General features: G+C 40.1%; 1 protein-coding gene across 1 annotated transcript in view; it reads right to left on the bottom strand.

Annotated features, from left to right (window-relative positions):
* Window positions 1–14,965, bottom strand: part of SIAE (sialic acid acetylesterase) — a 38,844-nt gene that overhangs the window by 17,422 nt on the left and 6,457 nt on the right. Inside the window, exon 3 of the mRNA XM_059183649.1 lies at window positions 8,893–9,068. Within this exon, the coding sequence (XP_059039632.1) occupies window positions 8,893–9,068 (176 nt within the window). The remainder of the gene's footprint in view (window positions 1–8,892; window positions 9,069–14,965) is intronic.

The following is a 14,965-nucleotide window of genomic DNA, read 5'->3' on the forward strand; positions in this document are numbered from 1 at the left end:
GTTTTCAAAGGAACACACCTGAGAAATGACTGTAAAAGTACGGAAACACACTGAAACGTTTCAAATGCTTATATTCTCATCTCATCATGGCAAATCACCCAAGAAAAGCACGGGAGGAGGCAGAGCAGTTTGAGAAAGGTGGTGTTTGGTGCGAATGTGAAGCATAGTCCCAAGGAACCAGACAAAGAAAAGTGTCCATCCAAAGACATCACTTTTCCCCAAATCCCTTTATGAAACCTTCCCAGTTGCCAAGAGTATGACGAGAATGGCTTGGAGATTTTCTGGATGAGAACACGCTCTACAGAGGAGCTTCTTTGTTAGTCATTCCTCTGTGAGCTTCCACAAAAGTGCTATTTCCTTCCATCCTGATTTTCTAGTTAGGTTTTTAAAATTTAATTTACAAAGAACATATTATAAATATATTGTTTTGGTTTGTAATCTATGTGGAGTTTTTTTTCTTGCCTTCTCTCTGGCAAGAAACTATCCCCCTAGACTAGTCTGGTTTTACCAAAACAAAGGGCTAAAAGGAGCATCAGGAAGCCCAGTTATCATTGGCCGCGTTGTTGGCCTCCGGGAACAAGAGCTCCAGCTGACAGGACCGCCACAGCGAGAGGTACAGGAGGCTGGGAGACTTTCCATTGGCCGCTGGCCACAGAGTGTGCAGCTGGCTCCCTCTCCCTCCCACCCACCACGGAGAATACAGCTGGCCCTCCAGCCCACAGCGTGAGAGAAACTGCCGCCGAGCAGCCAGTGTGCCCCCACAGGGCACTTCATTGAAATAGGCTGCCCCCTGAACTGCCTTTTGACTTGCTACGGAGCCTGCTGTGGCCAATAAGAGGGCCAGCTGCAAGTGAAGTGTCTCTCGGGGTCTCCCAGGGAGCCACAGCCTGAAATGCCCACTGGGTGACAGCCGCTCTAGCCGGACAGAGTGACTGGTGGTCGTCGCTAGCAGGACAGAGATGACAGATGGTGGCGGGAAAATTCCATAGGAAATCCAGCCCTGTTTGTTCCGAGTCCTGCCTGGCAAGCGTACTGTAAAGTAAACAGTAAAGAGTGAAAACAGGCTCAAGTGCTCTCAGTCTATTCTGGCAGGAAAAGTATTTTTCAGCGGCAAGTACCTGTAAAAAGTCACCTCCCTTGAAATCAGCTCCGCTCTCAGCGCGGAGGATCATACGTCGCTGCCATGGGAACAGGGGACGAAACTGCCTCCCTTCCCTCCACCCACACCAGCTTCCGCACTGGGAACTCAAGTGCCTCCTCACAGGGAGATGCCAACGCGGGGAGGTGGTATGGGCGAACCAGCTACTTGTCGTGTAGACCGCTGAGAGCCCTGCAGAGCAGCACAAGACCACCAGAGTTGGGCGGCTGGCACCCTCCACGTTACGAAGCACATGGTACTGGTCCCCAACCCCCGGCTGGGGAAAACTTCCATTTTCAAACTCACATTGGTGTCTTATCTCAAGCCAAAACTTGAAAGCCACAGCAAGTGTTAAAAATGGGGGTCAGGGGGGTGGGGGAAATTCTTGCTCTACCTGATGGCAATTACTTCTGAAATTGGTACCCTTTCCCAATATCACCAAGCCTTCTTGATGGAAGCATTTCCTCAGGGATATTGGCAGCAAATTTAGGAATAAAGAGATTTCAGGAAGATTTTCATTTAAATGACACTTGGTTTCCCTGCTGATGAAAAGGGAAGCCTTCCTCCATCTGCTGAGATCAAATCTCATCTCATCAAACACCTCAGTGTAATTATTTTTCTACCAAGTATTTAAATGAGGATGTAAATGAATACCAAGGTATTTGAAGTCATTAAGGCTGCCTCGGCTGAGAGGGAAAACCATTGGCTCTCAAGGGACCTGCAGTTCACCATCAAAGCAGCTGCTCCCCGGTGTTCATTTTGTAACCTTTATGCCACATTCTTGAATTAATGAAGAAACGTCAAGAATCTATTTCCTCAGAGAATCTTGGCATGGGGTCTGCATGAGGAAGCAAGGCACATGTGTAAGGACATGTGTGTGTGTGTGTGTGTGTGTGTGTGCGCATGCACACAGGGGACAAGGGTGAACTTTACTTAAAAAAGCTTTGGATTCTGTAAGTTATAGTCCCTTCTACCGCAGTATCATAGAGCAGGTTTAAAGTTGAGGGAATTACTATAAATAAGCCAGCCATCATCATTCCCATGAATCTTTCATTGTAATATGGTACCAACCCTTTTCTTCTGGATTTTGACTTCTCCACGTGTAAGGTAGGAATGTCAGGATATTGAAAACTGGGTTTCCTGTCTAACAGTAGCCATCTTCTTCTGAGCCTAACTAGAAATATCCAAGTCTTAAGACTTACCCTGACTTAGGAGGCGACAGATGAACATTTAGACTCTTCTCCATTTATACACATCTCACTCAGTGTTATAAATAACACTCAATCTTAAAATTCTACTTTACCCTAACAACAAGATGGGCATACAATCTGCCATTGCCTTCATTTGAATGTGAAGAGTGGTAGGTTATAGTAGAAATCTTACCTCCTCAGAAAAGTCACGTGGAGGGGAGCAAAAAGAAGAGATAGACACTGTGTGTACATGTGTGTATGTGTACGTGTACGTGTGTTTGTGTGTGTGTTCGTGTTGGTAGTCTTTAAACGAAAAGGAGGAAAAGGGATAAAGAAGGAGTCATATAAAGCACTCTTTTGATCAAAAAAATAAAGTTTTACACAGTGTTAAGAAACTGGAGAATTTCGGGACGCCTGGGTGGCTCAGTTGGTTGGACGGCTGCCTTCGGCTCAGGTCATGATCCCAGAGTCCCGGGATCAGGTCCCGCATCCGGCTCCCAGCTCCAGGGGGAGTCTGCTTCTCTCTCTGACCTTCTCCTCTCTCATGTTCTCTCTCGCTGTGTCTCTCTCAAATAAATAAATAAAATCTTTAAAAAAAAAAAAAAAAACTGGAGAATTTGGTTTGGATACTGTCAGCACCTAAAATGTTGTCTTGCAAACTAAGCGTATGATTTAAAACAAAAAAATTTTAAAAAATTAACTCTTGGCTGTGTCAGAGGGAATCTTTTTTCTGTCTTCCTATATGCCAGAGCTTGTAGCCTTGTTCTAATACAGAAGATGCATAAGAGTAAATTCTAGGCAGAGAGAATGTGTTCACTCTTAACAATATCAAAATCTCATTCAGCTTGACAGAAAATGGGATGAGATCCCCTGGCATAGACTGCTATTGGGAACCTGACTGTATAGATACAAATACATCTGGTCCATGACTTTCTGTGCAAACAGGGAACTACAATTAAAACATTAAGGAAAGTACTGTTTTCCTTAGGGAGTTAGCAGCAATCCCGGTTCTATACAAAACCATGCTTTCTCTTAAGATATAAAACTTCAATTTTGCTTCCACTCACTAGTGCTGAAAGGGAGCCCCGTTAAAATTCACCTTAATAAACATTTAAACTCAAAGGTATCCATATATTTAAGCAGGGCAGGAAGCAAGAGTAAATAAGATATCAGTTATGAAGACATAAATGCAAGAATTTAGATTCTGAATTACAAAACTAATAAAAAATGAAGTAGATATGTCCAGAGTAGAACCTTTTTAGTAGCACTATTTAGTGATTGGTTAACAAATGAAAAAGAAAATAAAGCAATCATGGGTAGAAGAAACAGAAGCAAAACAAGAAATCAAAGTATGTGAAAGGACCCAATTTTATAATTTTCTTTTAAGATAAATGAACTGAGATCATAGTGTCATCATAGAGATTTTTAAATCTCAAATTTAAGTATTTCTCAAAAATGGAGAAGTAGGTAATGAGAGAAAGGCAGGAAAATAAAAATCAACTTGAGAAGAAATTAAGTTTTAGGAAGACCTGGGAAGACAATAAGGTTTTCAAGTTCTTAGCCGATTAAAGGAAATAAATCAAAGTACGCAGAACATATCTGTGCCAACCCATGATGCAAATTAAAGAATTTATTCCTAAGATTCCTGTGTATATAATATGACTCTTCGTTGTAAATAGTGCATTCGATAAATATTTAAGAGATTAGTTAAGTCAGTATCAATTTCCGTTCTTACAGCTTTCTTTTAAAAATTAGTTATTTCATGCTCATTATAGAAAAATAAGAACATACAGATAAGCAAAGAAAATCAATCCCAGTTTCAAATGTGTCAAAGAACTTAAGTCAGAGTAATTTCTCTTAAGTTCTGATACTGCACAGAAAAATCTTTACTCCTCTTTCAGCAATACTTTAAGCGGATTAGTTTCAATATATCTATGAACTTGCTAATACACTATTCAGCCCTGATTCCAATTGAAATGAAACCACAACAGTCTCCCTTACTTTCTTTTTTTAAAAAGATTTTATTTATTTATTTGACCGACAGAGATCACCAGTAGGCAGAGAGGCAGGCAGCGAGAGAGGGGGAAGCAGGCTCCCTGCTGAGCAGAGAGCCCGATGCGGGGGGCCGATGGAGGGCCTGATCCCAGGACCCTGAGATCCTGACCTCAGCTGAAGGTAGAAGCTTTAACTCACTGAGCCACCGAGGCGCCCCTCCCTTACTTTATTTTTAAGTCAGATAGCTTCCACCAAACCAATGAAGCCATGACAATTCGGAGGCCCAAAGCACTAAACCTATCACACCCTATCCCAAAATCCAACCTCCTCATTCTAGATAGTTTTGGGCTTTCATTTGGAAAGTAGAGCAGATTTTAAAAAGGAAGCTGAGTGCTAAAGACATAGAGCACCAAGGCTTTGTGCTACCACTACTGTCTTGCTAGAATACCAAAGTACGAGGCATGCTTCCCTTGGCAACTTTTTCCAGTGTCCTTTCTATCCAGCTTTACTTAAGAAACCTCACTCAATCAGAGGAGGGGCCCTAATTCTCTAAGAGCAATGAAGACATGAACCTTCAAAGTGAATTTCATCACTGACTGACATTGGCAAATCAGAATTCCCTTGCTCTGCCCCACTTGATTCTCCATGTACTCTATGTGCCCCATCCCTCCTTGGGAGCCTACCAGTGCTCTTCCACCCAATATTCTAGCAGTGAAGCTCTATATAGTTATATCATAAGAGAGGAGAAAAAATATGAGGTCTCAATATTTAAGAACAGTTACTCTTCAAAGACCACGACTGAAAGAGAGAAAGAAGAATTGATGCCAACAAAAGAAATCCTAGGCTATGAAAAAACTGAGCAAAAATAATCATCACTGGCCTATTATCTCTCCTTTCTGTGTAAAGAAAAAACACATCTAAGCATATTAATTTGACATACGAATATATATTAATTTCATATATGATACCCAAGTGAAGTATCAGGATGTCTTCAGCTTACCTTGAGATAGTTCACATACACACACACACACACACACACATACATAAACCAAATATGACAAAATATTCACAACTGTCAATCTAAGTGATGGGTATATAGGTGTGTATAAGTCTCTTAATTTTTGTGTGTGCTTGAAATGTTTTATAATAAAAAGTTTAAAAACAGTGACATCTTACTTTTAGACAGCAGTTTTCAATTTATAAAGACCTTTTAGAAACAAACACAATAATTTAATCTTTGTAAATTAGGTAAATTAGGTCAGTACAGTCATGAAAACTAAGTCCCAGACATTTAACAAAATTCAACATACTTTCATGATTTAAAAAAAAAAAATTCAGACAACTAGAAATAGAGAGAAATTTCCTCAACATGATAAAAGGCACTTATGAAAAACCCACAAGTAAGATCACACTCAGTGGTGAAAGAGTGAAAGCTTTCTCCCTAAAACCAGGACAAGAAAAGGATGTCTGTTTTCACCACTATTACTCAATATCACACTAAAAGTTCTAGCCAGAGCTATTAGAAAAGAAAAAGAAATAAAAGGCATCCAAATAGGTATAACTATCTCTATTCACAGATGATATGCTAAGTTTCAGGGTACAAAACCAACATGCAAAACTCACTTGTTTCTATACACCAGCAATGAGCAGTCTTATGAGAAAATTAATTTATAATAGTATCAAAAATAATTACTTAGGAATAAAGCTAGCAAAGGAGGTAAGAAATGTGTACATTGAAAACTGTAAAATGCTGCTGAAAAAAAATAAAGATGTAAATTAATGGGAAAACATCCCTTCATATCAAGTAGGCTTAACCCCATTAAAATGTCAATATTACCCAAAGCAATCTATAGATTCAACACAGTATCTATCAAAATTACAGTAGCCTTTTTTTGCAGAAATGGAAAAGCATATCCTCATATTCATACAGAATTGCAAGGAACCATGACTAGCAAAAAGCAATCTTGAAAAAGAAGAATAAAGTTGGAAGACTTATACTTCGCAACTTTGAAACCTTTGTAGAAGTATATAAACAGTATGGTATGAGAATAAGCAGAGACATATAGACCAATGGAATAAAAGAGGAAGCCCAGAAATAAACACACATATATGGTCAATTGAAATTCCAAGAGTATGATAGCAAAAGGCTAGTCCTCAACAAATGATGCTGGGAGAACCAGATATCCACTTGCAAAAGGATGAAGTTAGACCTTCACCTTATACCTTCACCCAATAAAAACTGACCCCCAAAAATGGATCAAATAATCCAAAAAATGGATTTATGGTAAAACTATAGAATTCTTAGAGGACAACCCTGGGGAAAACCTTTGTATTTGGCAACAATTTCATCAGTATGACACCAAAAGCATAGACAACAAAACATTAATAAATGAACTAGACTTCAACAAAATTAAGAAATTTTGTGTATCAAAGGATACTCTCAAGAATGTGAAATGACAACCTACAGAGTGGGAAACTATTTGCAAATCAAATATCTGAAAAGGGATTAATATCTAGAATATATAAATAATTCCTACAGCTCAACAACAAACACCCCAATTGAAAAATGGACAAAGATTAAGGAAGGTACATATTGCATGGCACACTGGGTGTTATATGCAAACAATGAATCATGGAACACTACATCAAAAACTAATGATGTACTGTATGGTGACTAAGATAATGTAACAAAAAATAATAAAATTCTTTTAAAAATAAATAAAAAGAACTTAGTTCCCCCAAGAAAATATATAAATGGCCAATAAGTACATGAAATAACACTCAACCTCATTAAATCATTAGGGAAAAGCAAATCAAAACTACAATCATATCTACTAGCATGGCTATAATAAAAAAATTTTTTTAACTAACAAAAAACTAGAAAGTAACATGTGTTAAAGAAATTGAAACCTTTGCAGATTCCTAGTAGGAACATAAAATAGTACAGGCACTGTGGAAGAATGGTTTGGTGGTTCCTCAAAAGTTAAACATAGAACTAACAGATGATCCAGCAATTTCACTCATAGGTATATATCCAAAAAAACTGAAAGCAGGGACTTGAACAGATATCTGTAAAGTGATGCTCCTAGCAGCATCATTCACAACAGCCAAAAGACAGAAACCCCCATGCATCCACCAACAGAAGAATGCATAAACAAAATGCGTCATAAAAAAGGGCAAAATTTTGATATATGCTACAAGACGGATAGACCTTGAAAACATTATACTTAGTAAAATGAGTGAGACATAGAAGGACAAAGATTGCATGATTCCATTTACAACAGCATCTAAAAAAGAAGAAAAAGAAAGGAAGATGGTTTCTAGGCAGAAAATGAATGCATGAATGAATGAAGGAATGAATGAACTAAAGAATGAGTGAATTTAATACTTGGGAATAAATCTAGCCAAGGAGGTAAGAGACTTATACATTGAAAACTGAGGTACAAGAACAGGCAAATTCTTAGGAAGAAAGCAGAACAGAGGTTACCAGGGGCTGGAAGAGGGAGAGAAAAGGAGTTCTTGTTTAATGGGTACAGAGTTTACAACAGGGATGATGAAAAATCTTGAGTATAGATACTAGTGATAGGTACTCACAGGACCGTGAATATGTTTAATGCCCCAGAGTTGTACACTTGGCAATGGTTAAAATGATAAATATGATGTTATATTCATTTTAACAATGATTGTTTTAAAAAGTACATTTTGAGGGCGACTGGGTGGCTCAGTGGGTTAAGGCGCTGCCTTCGGCTCAGGTCATGATCTCAGGGTTCTGGGATCGAGTCCCACATTGGGCTCTCTGCTCAGCGGGGAGACTGCTTCCCTTCCTCTCTCTCTGCATACAGAGTGGGAAACTATTTGCAAATCAAATAGTTGATTTGCCTATTTGTACTCTCTGCCTACTTGTACTCTCTGTCTGTCAAATAAATAAATAAAATCTTTAAAAAAATAAAAATAAAAATAAAAAGTACATTTTGAAAACAAAGTCTCAGAAATACAGTAATTTGCTCCAAGTCATACAACTGATGAAAGGCAAAGCCAACATTTGGTCTCAATTTGTTAAATCTCCATGACAACAAAAGACGTGTATTCTACTAGATGCATAGCTTAAAACAAAATCTAATTGTTTTGATTTCCCAGGCTCTCTCCAGAAGCTCATCTTCTAAAACCTATCAAGAAGAAGAGTAATCTACTTTGTCTTCAATTTGATATGAAATCTCTCTGACCATGAGATACTCCAGCTTCTGCCTTTAGCTCAGGAAGGGGAGGAAAGAGTGCCCCACACCCTTGCAGTGCACCAGGCATGATTAAGAAAGGCTCTGGAGTCACCTGGCTCTATTATTAACTGCTGACCTTAAGAAGGTCATTTTAACCTCCCTGGCCAGTGTCCCCATCTAGGAAATGAATGATCTTCACCTCATCAAGTCATTAAATCAAATTATTACATTCCAAACACTTAGAACAGATTTTGGCCTCTGGTAAAAAAGAAGGTTTCTACCTCCTCCTTCCTCCTTCTTTTTTCTTCTTCTTCATCATCATCAACATTATTAACACTGAACTTCTGAAAATTACCTGTGAAACTGTCATCTGCATGTTACTCTGCCCACTGCAAAGCCAGACATCTCCAAACAGGACATCATGAACTCTCAGCGTGCTGTTCGTTCTCCCAAAAGTCTGTTGTGCCACCATCTCGTAAGGTCCCCCAGGCTTCACAGGATCCAGAACCACCATCCAGCTGTTAGAGTGTCCTGAAAGCATTAAGAGGCTCCAAGGAATTAATCAATCAATTAAAATGAAATTAAAGTCCAGTCCTGCCATGCGTCACACTCATTTGTGGCTAAACCCAGACATTGTGATGAGCTGAATTCAAAGATAGGAAGATTGGCCAAATTTCACACAAGCAAATAGAAATAACAAAACCAGTGGCATTTCTATCCTTAATCTGTACCAGTCCCTCCTTCCTTGTAACTGAAGCATTTACAGGAAAAATAACTCACCCGGTTATAATCCTAAGTGAGAACAGACAAAAACATACTGAGATTAAAATTTAGGGAGTTTAATTTAAAAAAAAAAAACATTAAATAGAAACTCTCATCCAACTGCCAATATTAATAGAATTGTAATCTAATGGATTTACAGTGCCCCAAACTAGTCTGTATTATATAATCAAAAATGAACACAGGTTAGAGAAAATCATTTACAATCTGGAACTTTCCCCTTACTTGATGGTATCATCCTTGTCATCGCTCCCCGACCCACGCCCCATGTTGCATCCAAGGATTAACGCTACCGTTGGGTCTGGGTTCTCCAGACTCACAGGTGAGCAGAGAGAGTGACATACAAGGAAATGGTAGGAGAATACAAATTAATCTCTATGAAGAAGCTATTCAGACGTGCCCAATTAATTATTTTCAGAGTTATTTACCAGACACAAGGTTTTCGGACTCAATTAGGAAGATGAAAAAGCTATCCAAGACCCTATTTCAGAAATGCATAGCATATTCCTTAAGAACCACCCCCCTACCACCTTCCTACCTCTCACCCACTCATACTACCACCACTGCCAACATCATACTCGGAAACTTAAGGAAAATATCTTCAAAATGGCAAAATTATGCCTCGGAGAACCAAACAACACGCACAAAATTGAAGAAATGTGAGTGAGAAAAATAAAGAACATAGAGAAGTGATCATTTTAAAATAAATATTATTGGCACAATGCCAAAGAATACAAAATCATTTCTAATCCGTGCCCATCAGATCAATGTTAGTTCAAAGGGAAACAATGGTAAGAACTGGAAATGGAGCAGCCTGAAGTCATCACAGCAACCTGTAAAAAAAATAATAATGAAAAAATACTATCCAGGTGCCTACTGTGTGCTAGACACGGTGCTAGGTTCTTCCAAATCAGCAAAAGCTACGCAGGAGCATGAGGGGTCCAGATGCACGACAGGAGATGAGTAACAGCTTGGGCCATACAGGATTGCTCAGTCTTGGGGAAAGTGTCGAAAAGGCCCAAGGCACCAGCAAAAGGGTACACGCGTGTTCCTCTCAAAAGTAAAACTGACTGAGATTGCTTCTCCCGTCTCTTGGAGGTCAGTTAAAGCCAGGTCCAAATGTTCACTATTGTTTTTACACCACCAGTAGCCAGACAGCAACATATTAAATGTATAATTCACCTAAAGCGGAAAAATCACTGTTTTGGAAACAGTGGGCAGCTAGTGCAGATTGTGTCGCACAGGTGTGATATGTGCCGTATGGCTCACGCTTCTGAGCAGACAGACACGCCAATCTGTCCCAACGACAGGCTTGCCAAGGTCTTTCCAGGCTTCTTGCACGGACATATCTTCCCGAAGCTCTGTCCTTCTGCCACCAACGTTACTCATTTACTGATGAGGAGGTCAAAAAACTTAGGCAGGACGATTTTTTAGCTTTTTACTACTAAACAATCTACTTCTACTCACTGTTGCTTACTAGATATTTACACTTTGCCTCAGTCACACAGTATGTCACACCAGTATGGCTGGTAAACAAAATGGTCTTCACTGGGCCCTCTGGAACAAAACGTTTTGCTGCCCAGCAACAAGAAGAAAAATAAGAGCAAGGGGAGACGTTTGGACAAGAGATGGCAACATCCGCCTACAACAGCAGGAGGATGAGCTCCTTCTAGAACCTAAATATTCTGAAGAGGACTAGGGATGCAGGCCTGACGCTTATCCCCAAGCACTGCTCTCCTGAGGAAAGCTATCAGCTCCCTCACAGACCCTGGAGAACTGCCTCTGCCCTGCTCCTCAAGTTCTCTCAGTTTCAAGCAGTTTCCCTCTCCCACTTGATAAAAATAAATAAATAAACTCTGACACAATAATGAGGGTTAAGTGAAGCTGCCTGGCTGGGAACGCAGGAGACACCAGACCCACTGCAGAGAGCTGACTAGGGGTCAAACTAACTCAGAAACAATTCGGTTAAAACAACAAGGATTCCCTCCCTGGTTAAGTACACACAAAGGAGGGCAACCCCTGCGAAGGCTGCTTCTTAGACTAAAGGCAAGGGTAGAATGACAAAGGCAAAAGTCACCCCGTTTCCCACAGAGAACGGCTGGATAAAGCGGAGCTCACCACAGGATGATGAAATCCACTTAGAGTATTTAGAAACTGTGTTGACCCACCACATCCATGAGGTTGAAGCCAAACAATACAACTGAGTCGTTAACAAGAGTGGGAAGTTCACCCCCCAGCTGGCTTTCCGCTGAGCCTGATGGGCTTTCCGAGCAACAGCGGCTCTGGTTCCTTCTTCTGGGCCCTCATCACCTGCCATCTCACCACCTCACTTATCAATCCAGGCCCAGGTTTCTGTACATTCTCATTTTTGTTGCATTCAAATTTCTGCTTCCTCCCATTCTTTCTTCTCCCATGGGGGAAGATTCATGTCCTTCCCTCATTATAAAGTGTCTTTGAGTGCTTACCGTGTGCCAGGCTTGCCATCAGGTAACCCACAGAGAGTAAAGGCCAGCGCTGACCACGCAAACCAATTAGGGCTTTGTGTTTCTGTGTCCAATGGTGAGCGTATCTTGTGGCCTATTTCTTCCTGTCCCTCTTCTCTTCCTACTTCTCTACATACCGGGACAAGGGCTTAGGTAAAGAACTCTTTTTTTTTTTTTTTTTCATTCCAACTCCCTGGCCAACCCCCACCTCAAAAATCAGAAGAACAAATCATCAAAGGGAAAAAAAATATTAAAGGAATTTGTCTAAAGACATGATTAGTCATAAAGTGCTTTCATGCTTTCTTCCCTTTTGCTATTCACATCAGATGGTAATTAGTTTTCGGGTTATTGTGCCAAATCTCAGATGCCAAGAGAAAAAGGAAAATTATCCATGACCGTTCCCTTCCCAAAAGGAAAGCCTAGAGCTGGAAGAAGCAGCCTTATTTGCTTCTTCCCACAGAAACCCTGGCACTTCACCAGCCGCAAATCAGCTCAGTGATTTGTGGAAGTGACTGGGAGATCTCAGTGCCCAAAATGCCCCTTGACAACCTACATTTATTCTGTATAAAGTTCACCTCCACCACCACCAAATATGAATGTAAAAAGAAAAAAAAAAAAAGCTTGAGTATTTTTCTAGCAATAAAACTGTTTATGCAAGTTGTTTAAATGATAGCACACTACGGCAGACACAGTGACCCCCCATAAGTCACACCCTTATGTAGTCCCCTCCCCTTCAAATACAGGCAGAATCTGTGATTTGCTTCTAACCAACAGAAAATGGCATGGGGGAGGAGATGTCATTCTCGTGATGACTTGGTTAAAGATAAAGGAGTTTTGCCAATGGAATTAAAGTCCCTAATCAGCGGACTTTAAGTTAATGAAAAGGGAGAAATCCTTGGGTGGGCCCCGACCTAATAAGGTGAGCCCTTTAAAATAAAGAAGGTCTTGGGGCGCCTGGGTGGCTCAGCGGGGTAAGCCTCTGCCTTCAGCTTGGGTCATGATCCCAGGGCCCTGGGATGGAGCCCCGAATCGAATCGGGCTCTCTGCTCAGCAGGGAGCCTGCTTCCCTCTCTCTCTCTGCCTGCCTCTCTGCCTACTTGTGATCTCTGTCTGTTAAATAAATAAACAAAATCTTTAAAAAAAAATAAAATAAAATAAAGAAGGTCTCAAGATCGGAGACTTGGAGCCACAGAATTGCTTCCACGAATGCTGTCGGCATAAGGAAATGAATCTGCCTGCAATCTACAAGAGCGGGGCATCATTCCCTAGTCAAGCTTCCAGACGAGAACACAGCCCAGCCAACACTTGATTTCAGTCTTGTGAGACCCTGAGCAGAGAACCCAGCTGAGTGATGGCCCAGGCTTCCAGATCGCTAGAAACTGGGTCATAATAAATATGTGTTCTCGTAAGCACCTAAGTTTGTGGTAGTTTCTTTATTATGTAGCATAGAAAAGGAGCATGCATGCTAACACTGCAACTGGGAGCTTTTTGCTTCTCTAAGGGGTTTAAGCTTTTTGGAATTCTCTAAGTTAGAGAAAATATCTCTGCTTACCACAGTCGTGATGACAAATCCAGATACACCCTCATGTTACCACCCCCCACGCACCCCCCATGTGCATCAGAGTGAGAGGATACACGCTTCCCCCCCTTCATTTTATTCCTTGTGTCTGAAAGAATCATCAGGCATCATTTGACAAGATGGTCTGAATAGGCCCATACCTGACCCATATTCCCAATCATTCCCTCAAGTTTTTAATTTTCCCAAAGCTTGAGTGTCAGTCTGCTGGACAAAAACCTTCATGCTGTTAAATCCATTTTGTTGCGGGCACCCGAGGGATTGATTATAGGTAATAAGGTAAATATTAACAGAGATAGAGTGACAAATTGAGGTAGTCTAGCTGAAAATCCCAGAGCCCTCATGAAAATTCAGACAGAAATCAACCCTCTGATATACCCTGTAGTGTTTCCTTTCAGAAGCATTTTCTTTGCTGCCCTATAAAATTTCCTATATGTTTGCGTCCTTTACTCCAAATAACACTTTATCTGTTTTGCTTCTTGTGCAGAACAGAGTGAGATGCCCCTATTGGTAGTTCATGGATCTACATACAATGCATACCTTTCTTCCTTACCTAGTAAACGTGGACAGCCTAATAAAGAGATCTACCCCCACTGCTACCAATAACAGCCCCCCTTTCCCTGTGAAATTACCGTCAATAGTCTATGAATCACTCAGTTCCCTTAGGGTGCTGCTGAATATTTTAACTTCAAATGACACATCACTCTGCAGTAAAGCAACAGAAGCATTACTTAAACCTAAAGTACCGAATGTGAATGGAAAGCATGAGAGAGTGCGTTCTTGCAGGATGGGCACAATTTGTATTCTTCTTCGTATTTTCTAGGGTTTCAGGGTTTTATACACAATAAGCCTTCAGTTGATATTTATAGGATTGAACTCAATACAAGTGAGCAAGTTCTCTATCACCATGAAGGAAAAGAAAGGCTCACCCCCTAATTAATTACATTTCACGCCTTGTTGTCACTACCTACCCTCATGTCCCATCTCTGGCCATTCCCAATATTGGTCTTACAATAGCCATGAGGGGAAAAAAGACTTAAAATAATGCATAAGAACATTTTTAAAAATCTGAAATGCTATATATATGGGCAAAGATCAAGATGCCCCTATAAGGAGGTTTATGAATCTACATTAAATAAATACCTTTTTTTGTACCAAGCAAATGTGGAGAGCCTAATAAATATATATAAAGTATACACATACATATGTATATATGTATATACATATAAATATATATATATCTTCTGTATCTACCATTATAGTACTATGTTGCCTCTGTCTTCTAAATATTTATTGGTATGTTAATTATTGGCACCAAGAATATCCTATTTATTATATTTAAACTACAGTGGTTCTTTGGATTTATAAATCGACATCATTTACTGAGATTACACTCAATAAATACTCTGTGCTGCTAATTTCTGAGATGGACACAACACAAAAAGAAAGCACTGCTCATCTCTTGAACTCCTTTTCAGTTTATCCTATAGGTCACCAGTAGCATTTAAATCTAACAGAGAACAATTTCTCAATCAGCTTAAGCTTCCCTTTTAACTCTTAGTCTTACCCAATAACATTCCTACCTCAAG

This window comes from Mustela lutreola, chromosome 1 (assembly GCF_030435805.1).
Source record: "Mustela lutreola isolate mMusLut2 chromosome 1, mMusLut2.pri, whole genome shotgun sequence".
Taxonomy (NCBI): domain Eukaryota; kingdom Metazoa; phylum Chordata; class Mammalia; order Carnivora; family Mustelidae; genus Mustela; species Mustela lutreola.